Here is a 14,593-nt window from a genome sequence, read left to right on the forward strand (position 1 = left end):
AATTTAGACACGAATTTGCTTCAGCTGTTTTTCAGCTGTTTATATACGTCTTTAGACGCACGCACCATTATACGTATATGTAGTGGTAAAACCGTATGAAGACGTATGAACAGTTTTATTTGTATGAGTGGAACAGCTGAAGATTATTTAGGACTAAATTTCACTGCCCTCTCTAGCAACCAAACTATGAAAATTAAGGTGGTAAAACTGTACAGTGTATTCTGTCATAGAAAATTTTACACTTTTAACAATAAATTAAGTGAAGTATTTTTGTGTTGAAAATATTACGTCTCTTGTTACCATTTCGGTGTTCGAAAATGAATAATTGGTGATTGTGACGTGCTTTTTGTGTGTACAAAAATGAAATAAAGTTTAACATTTGTATTTTATATGTGACGTCGATATTGCATTAAAAAAGAGCGCGGCACGGCAAGTCTATTACAAAAAAAGCAGTGTTACATTTGTCAAAATAAGGTGTGGTATTTTGAGTCCGTCAAAACGAAGTTTGGTTGCTATAGAGGGTAATTGCAATAGTTAAAACTTTGTCTTTGACAAACCAGGTTCTTCGATTTGTTTGCTTCAAAATAATGTACTTCATTGGTTTTTCACAGTAATTTTTTCTACATAAGACGAAACTTTCTAGTATTTATCGCTCCCTTTCGATTGCCAATGTGACTAACAGATATACAGGTTCGATAATTCAATCGATTTATAGAATATCGATTATTTCCTTAGAATCGATTATCGATATTTTCAAAAAATCAATATTAATCGAATGTTTTATCGATAATCGATAAATATCGACTGACAGTCGGTAAATATCGACCGATAATCGGTAAATATCGACCTATAATCGGTAAATATCGACCGATAATCGGTAAATATCGACCGATAATCGGTAAATATCGACCGATAATCGGTAAATATCGACCGATAATCGGTAAATATCGACCGATAATCGGTAAATATCGACCGATAATCGGTAAATATCGACCGATAATCGGTAAATATCGACCGATAATCGGTAAATATCGACCGATAATAGGTAAATATCGACTCATAAAATCGATAAAACATTTGATTGATATAGTATCGATTATTTGGAAATTTTATCATCGACTGATGATCCTTTTACTTTTCCTTTTACTTTTAAATAAAAAATAGATTTGGGTGCAGCCGTTTGACCAAGTGAGAAAAGTCAGCAGTTCAACGAAATTTTTGTAAACAACTCATTTTTCTCATAGATAGTCAAACTGCTATATTCAAATCTATTTAAACACAAATCTAGTACTGAAAAAACCCCAAATGTATGCTTTTCAGCAAAGGATCTATGCATCTTAACTCACATTCACTATATCTTGTTTCTCTACTCAAGGTAAGTGAGGTAGTAGCTGACCGGCTAAGGAATTTTTGAACTTTGGTTATCAATATCTCCGGATGATTTCGATGAAGTTAAGTTGTTCTTTCGTCAGAATTTAATCTGATCTGTTCCCATTCCGTAGAATATCAGAAATATTGACAATTAATTAATTTTTATTGTAAAAAAGTGATTTCACGGAAGCATTGTTTTTGATGCAGTGTGTCTCTATAGCTGACCGTGTCTGTTGCAGTAAAAATTTTAGTTGCTGCACGGTCAGCTACTAGGTATGTAGTAGCTGACCGTGCAGTACCTTATTTGAGAGCCACACAAATTTCCCCGTTTCTCTGGGGTGGATTTATTCTGATTAAAGATTTAATCTGATTTTGCGAAGTATAGTAACTCTACAACCAATCAATTCACAGAATAAAAATTTATTTGCTTCAATAAACATGAGAAACTTTTCCAGCATTCTATGCATATTTGCATGCAAATATCCACTTTGCACTTTTGTGGAGGGGTGGGCACTGATTGCAATTATTTCGAGTAGCTTTGAATCGATCCAATACATTGGAATTTCAGTCCTGCAGATTTCCATGCATAATTAACAGTTTGATTTCTACAATCGAATGATAATTTTTAACTTCGCATCAGCAGTCGTAATATTGTTCAATCAACTGCATTAAATTAGTGTTCGCCATTCGCCAAGCTTGTTATTAAGCCTGTATCAATCGGCATGCTCGCTCATACACATTGAACACATCTCTCAATATTTAACCTTCGGCTTCCATCACGAAAAAGAGTATTTGCGATAAGTTTAACAGTTTCAACCGGCAAACGCTTTCGGTAAATTTGAACAATGTGACGATGACGTGATCTGAATTTTAAATTAATTCGTAAAATCATTCGATTCGAAAATATGTTGGCAAATATGTTTTCTGCGCGAGCGATGAATGTTATTTACTTCTATGTCTAGATGATGGCATTAACTTGTATACAAGTACATCAATTACACATTACGTTGATGAATGATGAGGTTATACAAATGTGAGTTAGGGTGGTTCAAATTTGCGCAGCAAGTGGAACAAATGTCCCTGAGTCGAACAAGAGTTAAATGAACCATTGTAATGGCATAGAAAAGTAGCGTAGCGACTGCATACATTCCTTTCCATTTTATTGTAATCAGGAGCTGGCAAGCCTAGAATCTGCCGAATATTTCAGAAAACCAGAGCCGAGTCTGGTATTTTCTAAGGAGGCGATCCAATCTGTTTGTGTGGTCTTTCACACAATTCTTAGGAATTGTCCTCTCTATGCCGCACTCAGACTCTACCCCTTCCGGTATTACGAACTCCAAATGAGGATTTGCCAACTTTAAATGAAAAGGGTCTTAACGATTTCTTGTTGAGAAATACAAGATCCGAGTGATAGAAGGAGTAAGGATTGGGTGTAGGAAACAAAAGATATTAGATCCTCCTTGCATTTCGAACCTAAACTATCCTATTGTAATCAGCGTGTCAGCTGAAGTAGGTCGAGGATTCGAAACACTTCAAGATTTATAACCCTTTGGAGGATTAAAAGTTGGACATGAGGTATCACCTCCTAATGTAAATATGAGGCAGTGGTACCTGTCTATATGCCGTAACTCTCTCGAGTGTTGTGGTGTTATGGAACGGTATGTTACATATTATATTATGTAAATGTTCAAATATCCCCAATTATTTTTTACGTTACTTTTGAGAATAAGATCTGAAATTTGAGCCACCTTAACATAGTTGAATTACATAAATCTTATTTTCGGATTAGTGAATTATCATTAATCAACATGTGACTAGACTGACTAGACATTTTGTCAATTGAGGTGGAAATGTTAATTTTATTAATTATTTAGTTCAGTTGCTATTCCCGTAAATTATTTTCGCTTTTCGGAACATGACAAAATGGAAAAGTTTCCAGTTGTCGTCCCGTTGAATCATTAATTTAATTGTAAAGGTGAATGTATAATTACTGTGTCGGCATTCCATTTACTATGACTGCAGTGCAGTCATCGTCGGTAAAAAAGGAGAAGTATAAATTAAGCAGAGAGTCTAAAAAAAAGTTTATTTAAAGCAACCTTTCACGGTGATTTATTTGTGCACTTTGTATTCAATTCCCCGGTGCCGTTTATTTTGTATGACAATCCAATTTTTAACATTAGAGAACACCGTTTTCCTTTCCGCCACTCAATGTCATCTTATCAAATACACACACACAGAGTGAGAGAAAAAATGTATTATTATATTAATCAAGTATATTTATCACGCGCATCCCCCTGGAATTTCGTTTTATATTCAATGTTTATTATGGTTTCCTTTTGTCTGCGATGTTTCATTATGCTCTTCGCTGATGGAACATACATTTTATTGCTCAAATGACTATTTCATAGACTATTCGCAGGCATCCCAAACTACCGTCTGTTTCGGTTATCGTGATTTTACTTCGTTATAAACTTCATCCTTGTATTCGAAATAACCAGGTGAAAATGGAATTCACGCCGTAAGTACACTGACAATTCAAAAAGTAATGTTAGATGGTTTGTTTTAACGCAGCGTTAATTGTCCCATTTTATCATATGAGGAAGCGTTGAAATTTATTTTTTCGTTAATTTTTGGTCACTCTTTCTAGTCTGGGTTCTTATGTCAATCCGCACGATTGGCGTTATCCGAGTTTTTCAGTTATAGCATTCGATTGGACTTAAAAAATCATGAAATATACGTCCTTTTCAAAAATAGTCATTTTCAATACATTTTGCCGCGCGGACCGGTTTTTTTAACAAAAGAACTCAGACTATTCACTTAAAATTTAAATTCTAAAGCGTACTTACGGCGTGAATCCTCAACTTGTCGAAATAAGCAACTTCACACCTTATATTGACTTTGTTGATCCGGGTAAATCTGCTTATTCTCTTAATATGTAACGTCATGTGTCAAGGTACTGGACACACTTCGTTGGAAAATTAGGTACAATTCCAAAGTAGAATAATGAAGATTGAAAAGCGACTGAAACGACTGCATCCATGTCATCTAATTTGTATGTATCAAATACAGACCAGCAGTGCTCCGTGGAATTTTGGAGGCCTTTATCGATCCATATTAATGCACTACCTGACATAACGGAGGAAGTTCGGGATGAATGAAGGGATGAAATGTAGAGTTTTTGTGCGAATTTTTTTTATCTGAGGCGAAGCACACGAAAACGATACTTTCCATATTCATCCGTTGTTATGTAATAGATTCGTATTGTAACGCATAGTAACGTGCGAGAGTGTATTGGTGTGAATGTAATGGCTATATATAACAAGGAATGAACATTGCGTAAGTAGGGAATGAATATTACTTGACCGTTGCACCGACACAATCTCGCGTGTTAGTAATAGTATGTTACAATTACAGTGACATTAAGTATATAAGGAGAAATGTACGTACATGAGGGCTTGTCCGAGTGGTAGTACATTTCGAGTTATATACTTCATGTAACTGAAATTGTAACATACTATTACTAACACGCGAGATTGTGTCGGTGCAAACGTCAAGTAATATTCATTCCCTACCCTATTCATGTGATTTTCATTTCTTGTTATGTATCGCCATTACATTCACACCAGTACACTCTCGAACGTACAGTAATAAATAATACAGCTACATGAAGTATATAACTCGAAATGTACTACCACTCGGATAAGCCCTCGTGTACGTATATACTTTATGTAGCTGTAACATACTATTACTACTACATACTGTACAATAATTTTTATCAAGGATTCAAGGCTGAAATGTAACGCAGAAAAGAAAAAATGAACAGAAAACAATTACTGATTCTGAATCTTGGGTGCAGATAATTGCAGAAAATTCTTTGAAAAAATGAAAAATCTTTCGAAGAAAATCCCATAAATGTCGAAAGTTGAAGGAAATCCACTTGTATTTCTCATCTGAAAATCATCTTCAACAACTTCTCCTCGACAACATAATACAAGAATTCATCCTTGGGATGTCTGCCATGTTCGTATGAGCTATAAAAAAATATAAAAGCAAGCCTTATAAGTCGACACCTCTATAGCACAACTTGTATACGTATATAGTATATAATACACACAGAGCACAGTGTGTATATACACAATAAAACATGATCTAAAAGAAACATTAAATTAAAAACATGTCATAAACTTTTATCTTAAATGATGCAAATAAAAACTGTATTAATAGCAATACACTGACTGGGGGGTCGTAATGTGTTGAAAAGCTCATTTTAATGTTTTGTCATCATTATGAGCAATTTTGTTGAACAGAACCAAACCATATTACGCGGAGATCACTCACGTATAGATTTAGATATATTGAAGATGAAAAAAAAAATTATTTATTCAAGAGTCAATTTGCCTGAATGACCTTTTAATGTAAAGCTGAAGGTATTTCCAATTTGTACAGCAATCAACTTCACCTGGATATTCCATGTAATAAAGTTGATGATGTACTTGGCGCTCTATTACGTGATGTTCCTCTGCGGATGGATAGCTTTTTTTTATTTAACCGCATTGTATTATGTACAACTACAACAGTAAACAGAGATTTTCATGGTGGGACGACGTAGAATAAAGATATATATGGACGACTTTCGCATTAATGAACTTGATATTTGCAAGCACGTGACATGCGATATACTTTGTGTAATTATACACTTTACACTGTGATTCAAATTCATATATATACATGAACGTGTATATATGTATGTGTGTTTCGATATGTGTGTGTAAGACATTTCAATGGATTGATACACTATACGAATATGCTGTTTGCAAACTAAGCTTTTGTGGTTTACTATTACTTATCGAACCATGGCAAAATCCGCACATATTTTAAGCAATTAATTATTCCAGGTATTGAATTAAGATAATGCGTCTGTTTGTGAGATCAAATTTGTTTTCATTAGAAACAAAGGTTCTTTGTGGATGCCCTTGGTGCCGGTGTATATATAGTATATACCGTCCTAGATCAACTTAAGGGCCGATTCGCAAATTCGTCAGACAAATTACAAATTTTTGCAACAAGGCGTTCCTGGTGTTACTGAGTTAAAGCTTTTCCGATTCGTCTTTCAATTCTAGTGATTTTAATTTTTGGATAATCAACTTTGGGTGGTCAAATACGTTGAAAATAGTATTTTACATGACTCGGGTTAAAAAGATTAAAAGTAGTGATATCGTGTGAATTTTGTTGATCCGAGGATTAGCAGAAGTCCATAAACACACGAAAACGAGATTTTCCATTTTTATTTCGAGTTCTGTGTAATGGATTTTACATGCTCAGGGCGTCGAAAGTAGTGCTTGAAACATGGAAAATACGGTTTTCTACGCATGTAGCATGTCTATCTATTTAGCGAGAACTTTGCATAGAAATAGAGTTCTAGAAAAGAGTCCTATCGAATCAGTCAGTTCTAGACACTTTACGGTGACACAAAATGAAAAAGTATTTTGAAAAAGCCCGTTCAAAAGGTCCGCTGCTCTTTATACTTAAAAGTTCTGAGGAAATATCTTTGGGTGTGATAGTGACTGAGGCCAGTGGCCAGACGATCAGAACAACAATGTTGTAGAGGTACAACTCTGTTCAAAAGTGGGCCAAATTTTGGTCTATAGCTGGTCAGAGCAGACGTCTGGATGGCTCCAAGATATCAGCTGTGGATAGGCCACCATTCCTACCAAGTTTCAACTTTTACGGCCACCCCTTGCTCAAGTTATCGCTTAGAACACTTTCGACCACCACATGACATCCTCGATGACATCGTCTTAGTTTTAGAGACGTCACATCTAAAGTAGTTTCAATATTGAAAAATTAATTCCCTAGAATTGGAAGACGAGTCGAACAGGCTATAACTCAATAACATCGGGACGACCTGGTTTCGAAGTTTTCTTCGAAATTCGCGAATTGGCTCTTAAACTCTGTGTTACTAGTACAATATTACCTTCGGTTCTATTAAGCTCTGTTTGTTAAATAATTGTTGTTGGAAAACAGAGATTTTGCAGAGGGGGATGATTTAATTGAAAATTCATTGAAAAATACAGTTCAACAAAATGAAATGGAGGCTTAAACGATAATACGTTTCTTTTTCTGTCATTTCAGTGGATTTCTCTTGAATTTTGATATGCTATATGCCTGGGTCTGGCAAATGTTACATATCTGAAACGGCTGAACGTTAAGCTTATTTTTTTCTTGTGCTCAAACAAAATCATTTCAATCATGAAAGGAAAATCAGCACATTTCTGCATTTCTACCTTTCATCATACAACAAACAAAAAGAAAAAATCTTTTCTGCAATTGGATGGTTTAATCAAATTTTTCGAATTATAATTTTCTCAAAACTCACAAATAAAATACCAGCTGTCTCTCGTCTTCACTTCAAATATAATTTTTTTTTTCTTCTCTTTCATCCACAGAACGAAAAATCTCGAAATCAAATCATTTGCCATCAGCAATCATGGCTGGAAATATATCATCGTCATCATTATATTCTACCATCATCTATGATGCCACATCATATATACCAGAGTCATATGGCAACGGGTCCAACCATTCACATTCAAATTTCGTCTGCGATCAAGTAACAATGCCGCTATCGAACTTACTGCTGACATTTGTGTACGCAGTGGTTTGTATCGTTGGATTAATGGGCAACACACTGGTCATATATGTGGTGCTACGGTTCAGCAACATGCAGACAGTCACAAATATGTACATATTGAATCTGGCCATAGCCGATGAATGTTATTTGATTGGTATACCGTTTCTAATTGCCACCGTTCACATGGGCGATTGGGTATTTGGGCAGGCTGTTTGCAAAATCTATATGGTTAGCACGTCGATAACACAATATACGTCGTCAATATTCCTGTTGATCATGTCTGCGGATCGATATATAGGTAAAGTCAATTTATTTAGAGATGAATTTCGACACCATCGTCATCTTTTTAAACTCATTTTCATCATCTCGACTAAGAAGGTAATTGTGAACCAGAAATATTCACAGTTTGCTTTAACCTGTCACATTCATCTGTTATCGATAAGGACGACAAAAAAATGACAAGCTCTGGGTAATATGGTCCTTTATAGTAAAATGCGTGTTAAAGAAATTGAAGTACAAGATTTGAAATCGACAGATTAAAAAAACGTTGATCGATGGAAGTAATAGACTGAGATAATAATACTGATCATATGCTTGCCGTCTGTAACAGGTTAAAGTGAAGGTTGACAGAAATTTATCATAAAAAGGGAAAGTATCTCGAGTAGTTTTAGCTTTCGAGCAGTAGTTTTAACTCTCGAGTAGTTTTAGCTTTCGAGCAGTAGTTTTAACTCTCGAGTAGTTTCAACTCTCGAGTAGTTTTAACACTCGGATAGTTTTAACTCTCGAGTAGTTTTAACTCTCGAGTAGTTTTAACTTTCGAGTAGTTTTAACTCTCGGGTAGTTTTAACTCTAGAGTAGTTTTAACTCTCGAGTAGTTTTAACTCTCGAGTAGTTTTAACTCTCGAGTAGTTTTAACTCTCGAGTAGTTTTAACTCTAGAGTAGTTTTAATTCTAGAGTAGTTTTAATTCTTGAGTAGTTTTAAATCTTGAGTAGTTTAAATCTCGTGTAGTTTTAACTATCGAGTAGTTTTAACTCTCTTGCTCCTCGGTCCCTAACTAAATTAACATCAACAACAAAAACAAACACAATCAACAGCCTGATTAACTCTCGAGTAGTTTTAACTCTCGAGTAGTTTTAACTCTCGGATAGTTTTAACTCTCGAGTATTTTTAACTCTAGAGTAGTTTTAACTCTCGAGTAGTTTTAACTCTCGAGTAGTTTTAACTCTCGAGTAGTTTTAACTCTAGAGTAGTTTTAACTCTCGAGTAGTTTTAACTCTCGAGTAGTTTTAACTCTCGAGTAGTTTTAACTCTAGAGTAGTTTTAACTCTCGAGTAGTTTTAACTCTCGAGTAGTTTTAGCTTTCGAGCAGTAGTTTTAACTCTCGAGTAGTTTCAACTCTCGAGTAGTTTTAACACTCGGATAGTTTTAACTCTCGAGTAGTTTTAACTCTCGAGTAGTTTTAACTCTCGAGTAGTTTTAACTCTCGAGTAGTTTTAACTCTCGAGTAGTTTTAACTCTAGAGTAGTTTTAATTCTAGAGTAGTTTTAATTCTTGAGTAGTTTTAAATCTTGAGTAGTTTTAAATCTTGAGTAGTTTTAACTCTCGAGTAGTTTTAACTCTAGAGTAGTTTTAACTCTCGAGTAGTTTTAACTCTCGGATAGTTTTAACTCTCGAGTATTTTTAACTCTAGAGTAGTTTTAACTCTCGAGTAGTTTTAACTCTCGAGTAGTTTTAACTCTCGAGTAGTTTTAACTCTAGAGTAGTTTTAACTCTCGAGTAGTTTTAACTCTCGAGTAGTTTTAACTCTCGAGTAGTTTTAACTCTAGAGTAGTTTTAATTCTAGAGTAGTTTTAATTCTTGAGTAGTTTTAAATCTTGAGTAGTTTTAAATCTTGAGTAGTTTTAACTCTCGAGTAGTTTTAACTCTCGAGTAGTTTTAACTCTCGAGTAGTTTTAACTCTCGGATAGTTTTAACTCTCGAGTATTTTTAACTCTAGAGTAGTTTTAACTCTCGAGTAGTTTTAACTCTCGAGTAGTTTTAACTCTCGAGTAGTTTTAACTCTCGAGTAGTTTTAACTCTAGAGTAGTTTTAACTCTCGAGTAGTTTTAACTCTCGAGTAGTTTTAGCTTTCGAGCAGTAGTTTTAACTCTCGAGTAGTTTTAACTCTCGAGTAGTTTTAACTCTCGAGTAGTTTTAACTTTCGAGTAGTTTTAACTCTCGGGTAGTTTTAACTCTAGAGTAGTTTTAACTCTCGAGTAGTTTTAACTCTCGAGTAGTTTTAACTCTCGAGTAGTTTTAACTCTCGAGTAGTTTTAACTCTAGAGTAGTTTTAATTCTAGAGTAGTTTTAATTCTTGAGTAGTTTTAAATCTTGAGTAGTTTTAAATCTCGTGTAGTTTTAACTATCGAGTAGTTTTAACTCTCTTGCTCCTCGGTCCCTAACTAAATTAACATCAACAACAAAAACAAACACAATCAACAGCCTGATTAACTCTCGAGTAGTTTTAACTCTCGAGTAGTTTTAACTCTCGGATAGTTTTAACTCTCGAGTATTTTTAACTCTAGAGTAGTTTTAACTCTCGAGTAGTTTTAACTCTCGAGTAGTTTTAACTCTCGAGTAGTTTTAACTCTAGAGTAGTTTTAACTCTCGAGTAGTTTTAACTCTCGAGTAGTTTTAACTCTCGAGTAGTTTTAACTCCAGAGTAGTTTTAACTCTTGAGTAGTTTTAACTCTTGAGTAGTTTTAACTCTCGAGTAGTTTTCACTCTCGAGTAGTTTTCACTCTCGAGTAGTTTTAACTCTCGAGTAGCTGTAACTCTCGAGTAGTTTTAACTGTTGAGCAGTTGTAACTGTTGGGCAGTTGTAACTGTTGAGCAGTTGTAACTGTTGAGCAGTTATAACTGTTGAGCAGTTGTAACTGTTGAGCAGTTGTAACTTTCGAGCAGTTGTAACTTTCGAGCAGTTGTAACTTTCGAGCAGTTGTAATTTTCGAGAAGTTGACACTCTCGAACAGAGCTGTAAATCTCTATCAATTGTGGAACCTGTTATTACTGGAAGTTTATGAGTTCCAAAAATTTAGTTTCGATGAGGTGTTTCATCGTAAGTTTTCCTGGTTCTCAATTACGTTCAGAATCGAACGAAACTGACTCGTTGTAGTAAAGATTTTTAATTAAAAACTTTTCATTCCCATCAGCAATCTGTCATCACATATCATCGCCGAAGTACCGTACACCAATGGTATCGCGCATTGTGTCTATATTGGCATGGGTGACGTCTGTCTTAATCATGCTACCCATTATGATGTACGCAGACATAGCCGAAAAGACAACCGGTGCATACACCTGCAATGTACTATGGCCGGACAGTGACACCCATTCATCGGGATTTTCATTTACAATTTATGCCCTGGTTCTGGGTTTTGCCGTTCCGATTGTTTTCATTAGTTTCTTCTACTTTTCGGTGATTAAAAAATTGCGTTCAATGGCAAAGAAGACAAACAAATCAAAAGGAAAGAGACGGTCGCATAAAAAGGTGACCAAACTTGTGCTAACAGTCATAACCGTTTATATAATGTGTTGGATGCCTTATTGGATATCTCAAGTATCGCTGATGATATCGACCTCAATGTGCAGCTCGAAACTGGAAGTGACCATTTTCCTTATTGTCGGCTGTTTAGGCTACATCAATTCAGCTATCAATCCAATTTTGTATGCATATCTGAGTGATAATTTCAAAAAGAGCTTCTTGAAAGCGTGCACCTGTGCGACCACCAAGGACGTGAACGCACAATTGAAAATGGAAAATAGTGTTCTGCCGCGAAAGACCAAAGATTGCCGTAGCTCAGAGTCACAATTTACGTTAACAACACGCTGCACAAATATGTTCAACGAAATTACGACGGCGACCACTGTAACAGCCGTATCAAATGTGTCGTCTCGTAATCCTAGTCCACCACTTCCGGCTGAACTGGAGCCAGTGAAAAATGAAAATTTATTACAATTGTCGTAAAATCATTAGTTTGTAGTTCAAACAGTCTTCTAGTCATTTCATTTCTTCTTTTGTAATTAAATCTCTGCGACGCGACGGACCATTGACCGTGCATACAAATTTGAAATTGGAAACGGATCTATTTTACATTTATAAATGGAAATTTAATTGATTGTACCCAGTAGACACTTTACATTGCATCACACAATTAACTGAGATAAATTGAATTTTTAATTATAGGCCATAGTTGATACATTTAGCGGAAAAATATATTGGCTCCGTATACAATATGTGAGGATCATGCGAGAAATACATATGATTTCAATTGTATTTACAGGGAAGTGCTTTCTGATGACCGATGGATGTAAGAAAAGTTTGTTTGTCATGAAGAAAATACGTTCTTTCGCACAAGATAGTTTCCTTTTATCGACGATAAATATGAAATGAATGAGAATTGACTGTAAGATCTTATTATAGAAAATGGTATGTGACAACAAATGAGGTAACAGATTTTCTATATCAATCTTCTAGTTGCAAATTCGATAAAAATGCCCGCAATATGTTGTTGTTACCGGTATATGAAAGTCTAATAAAAGGACAATATGCAGACATTATGCGCAAAATTAAGGCACAAGTTATGAATAAGGTTTTATATCCTCATTTTTGAAAACTTCACTTTTTACAATAACTGCAAAGTGTGCTTTATGTTCGATGAATGGTAAATGGTTTGAGGCGAAGCCGGAAGCACTGTGAGTATATATTTTCTTATGCACTTTTACAGTTCTACAGTAAGGTGCATTATTCGACAACAGTGTTCGCCGAATTAAATGAACTGTTTTATATGTTTCTTATGTGGGTACTGTTCTCACTTTTTTGTGTGAAATGCAAATCCTTCTTTTCGTTGAAATCGAAGTAAATTTCGCTTTATTGAGCGACAAATATATGAAAATCCATTTACACCTGCCATGTTGCATTTAACATAATGTTATATATCTGAAGATCAGATCGCAATCAGGTGGAGGCGGGTAAACGTATTTGAATTCTATTTTTAGTCATAGTACTTTTCATGCCGACAATGTTGAAAATAATTTATTTCCTGGTTTTAAATGGTGGAGACATGGGACGCTGCGAAAGTAATTCATTACAAGCTTCCACAAAATTGCTCAAATTGCTCAACACACGGATGAGTCTTCGAGAATCACAAGGTTGTTTTCGAATTAATTTACGTACCTGCATCCAATGTAATTGCCAGCCACACAGCAAAGTTGCTTATCACAAAGAAATTCACGTGTACGCTAAAAATGATCCGAAAATATTGTTCATGTAATGAATCATTTTCGGTGGTGGCAAACTGTCATGTAATGGTACATGCGTCAAAAATCGTAATTTCCATGTTTCAAGCACTGCTTTCGGCTTCGCCTCGGATCATTAGAATTCACACGAAAACTCTACTTTTCATCTGTTTATCCCTAGTTATGTAAATTTATTTCTTATTAATTTACATGCTACATGCGTCGAAAACCGTACTTTTCATGTTTCAAGCACTTCTTTCGAAGCTCTCAGCATGTAAAATCCATTACATAACTCGGGATAAAAATGAAAAGTCTCGTTTTCGTGTGTTTATTGTCCTCGGCTTCGCCTCGGATCAACAAAATTCACACGAACTCTACTTTTCATCTGTTTACCCCTAGTTATGTAAATTTATTTCTTTTTAATTTGTTTGTTGTTTGATTTTTGTTGTGGATTTTGTACCAAATCATAAAAGTTATAATAGATCGATAGAAGTTATAACTTCTTTAACTTTGGTAAAAATCATCACATTCTTGAGTAAATAACACAAATTTATATTTGCTCGGATTGCCTTAAAATGCAATCCCATTAAATGCAAGTGTGAGATAGTGAGATGAAAGCGGTACTCGATACTTGCCTCTTTGTTGTCTCAAGTACGAGTTTATTTCCTGATATACAAAGAACTAATTTTCAATTTGTTATGGATATCATTCGTTCTCCGTTAATTTCATTACACAAGAGCTCTATACCGTAGGAACACAGTACTTAAATGATTCCTAATTGTAGTTTTTGTCTAGCTTGATTGTAGCACTTGCTTTTGGCTCAAGCTCAAGGCTACAAACTTCGCAACGATCAAAACAACAATTTCGAATCATTCGCGTACACCTAATGTACCGTTATTCTATAAACACTTTTTAAGACGAAGAGGTGAGCTTCGTTATTTACTGTATTCATCGCACTTCAACCATGAGTGGTACTCGAAATAGAGTACTGAAACCAGACAGTGTATCATACAAATTTTGGCACTGTAAAAATAATTTCATACAAAATGATATTCTATTTGTCACCTGTCACTCGAAGCACTTTTGCTTGAAGTGCGTTGCTGTTTGCGATAAAACGTATTTTTTTATGATAAATTGAACTTTGTATTTTGTGTAATGTCTAATATTTCTCATAAAATAACTTAGGCATTAAGAAGATTAAAAACTATACAGAGGAAAAGCCGTAACGAAAAAGTGGTTGTTATATATTCATAAGATGAAGCAGAACAAAACCAAACAATTTATGGTGAAAATGTATAATGTACTTTTTATG

At 34.9% G+C, this 14,593-nt stretch overlaps 1 protein-coding gene across 1 annotated transcript in view; it reads left to right on the top strand.

Annotated features, from left to right (window-relative positions):
- LOC119071045 (somatostatin receptor type 2-like) overlaps nucleotides 1–13,453 on the top strand; it is a 76,466-nt gene extending 63,013 nt beyond the window's left edge. Inside the window, exons 3-4 of the mRNA XM_037175647.1 lie at nucleotides 7,818–8,300; nucleotides 11,196–13,453. Of these exons, the coding sequence (XP_037031542.1) occupies nucleotides 7,859–8,300; nucleotides 11,196–12,010 (1,257 nt within the window). The 5' untranslated portion in view covers nucleotides 7,818–7,858 and the 3' untranslated portion in view covers nucleotides 12,011–13,453. The remainder of the gene's footprint in view (nucleotides 1–7,817; nucleotides 8,301–11,195) is intronic.
- Nucleotides 13,454–14,593: the final 1,140 nt, after the last annotated feature.

The sequence above is a fragment of the Bradysia coprophila genome (assembly GCF_014529535.1).
Source record: "Bradysia coprophila strain Holo2 chromosome IV unlocalized genomic scaffold, BU_Bcop_v1 contig_106, whole genome shotgun sequence".
NCBI lineage: Eukaryota > Metazoa > Arthropoda > Insecta > Diptera > Sciaridae > Bradysia > Bradysia coprophila.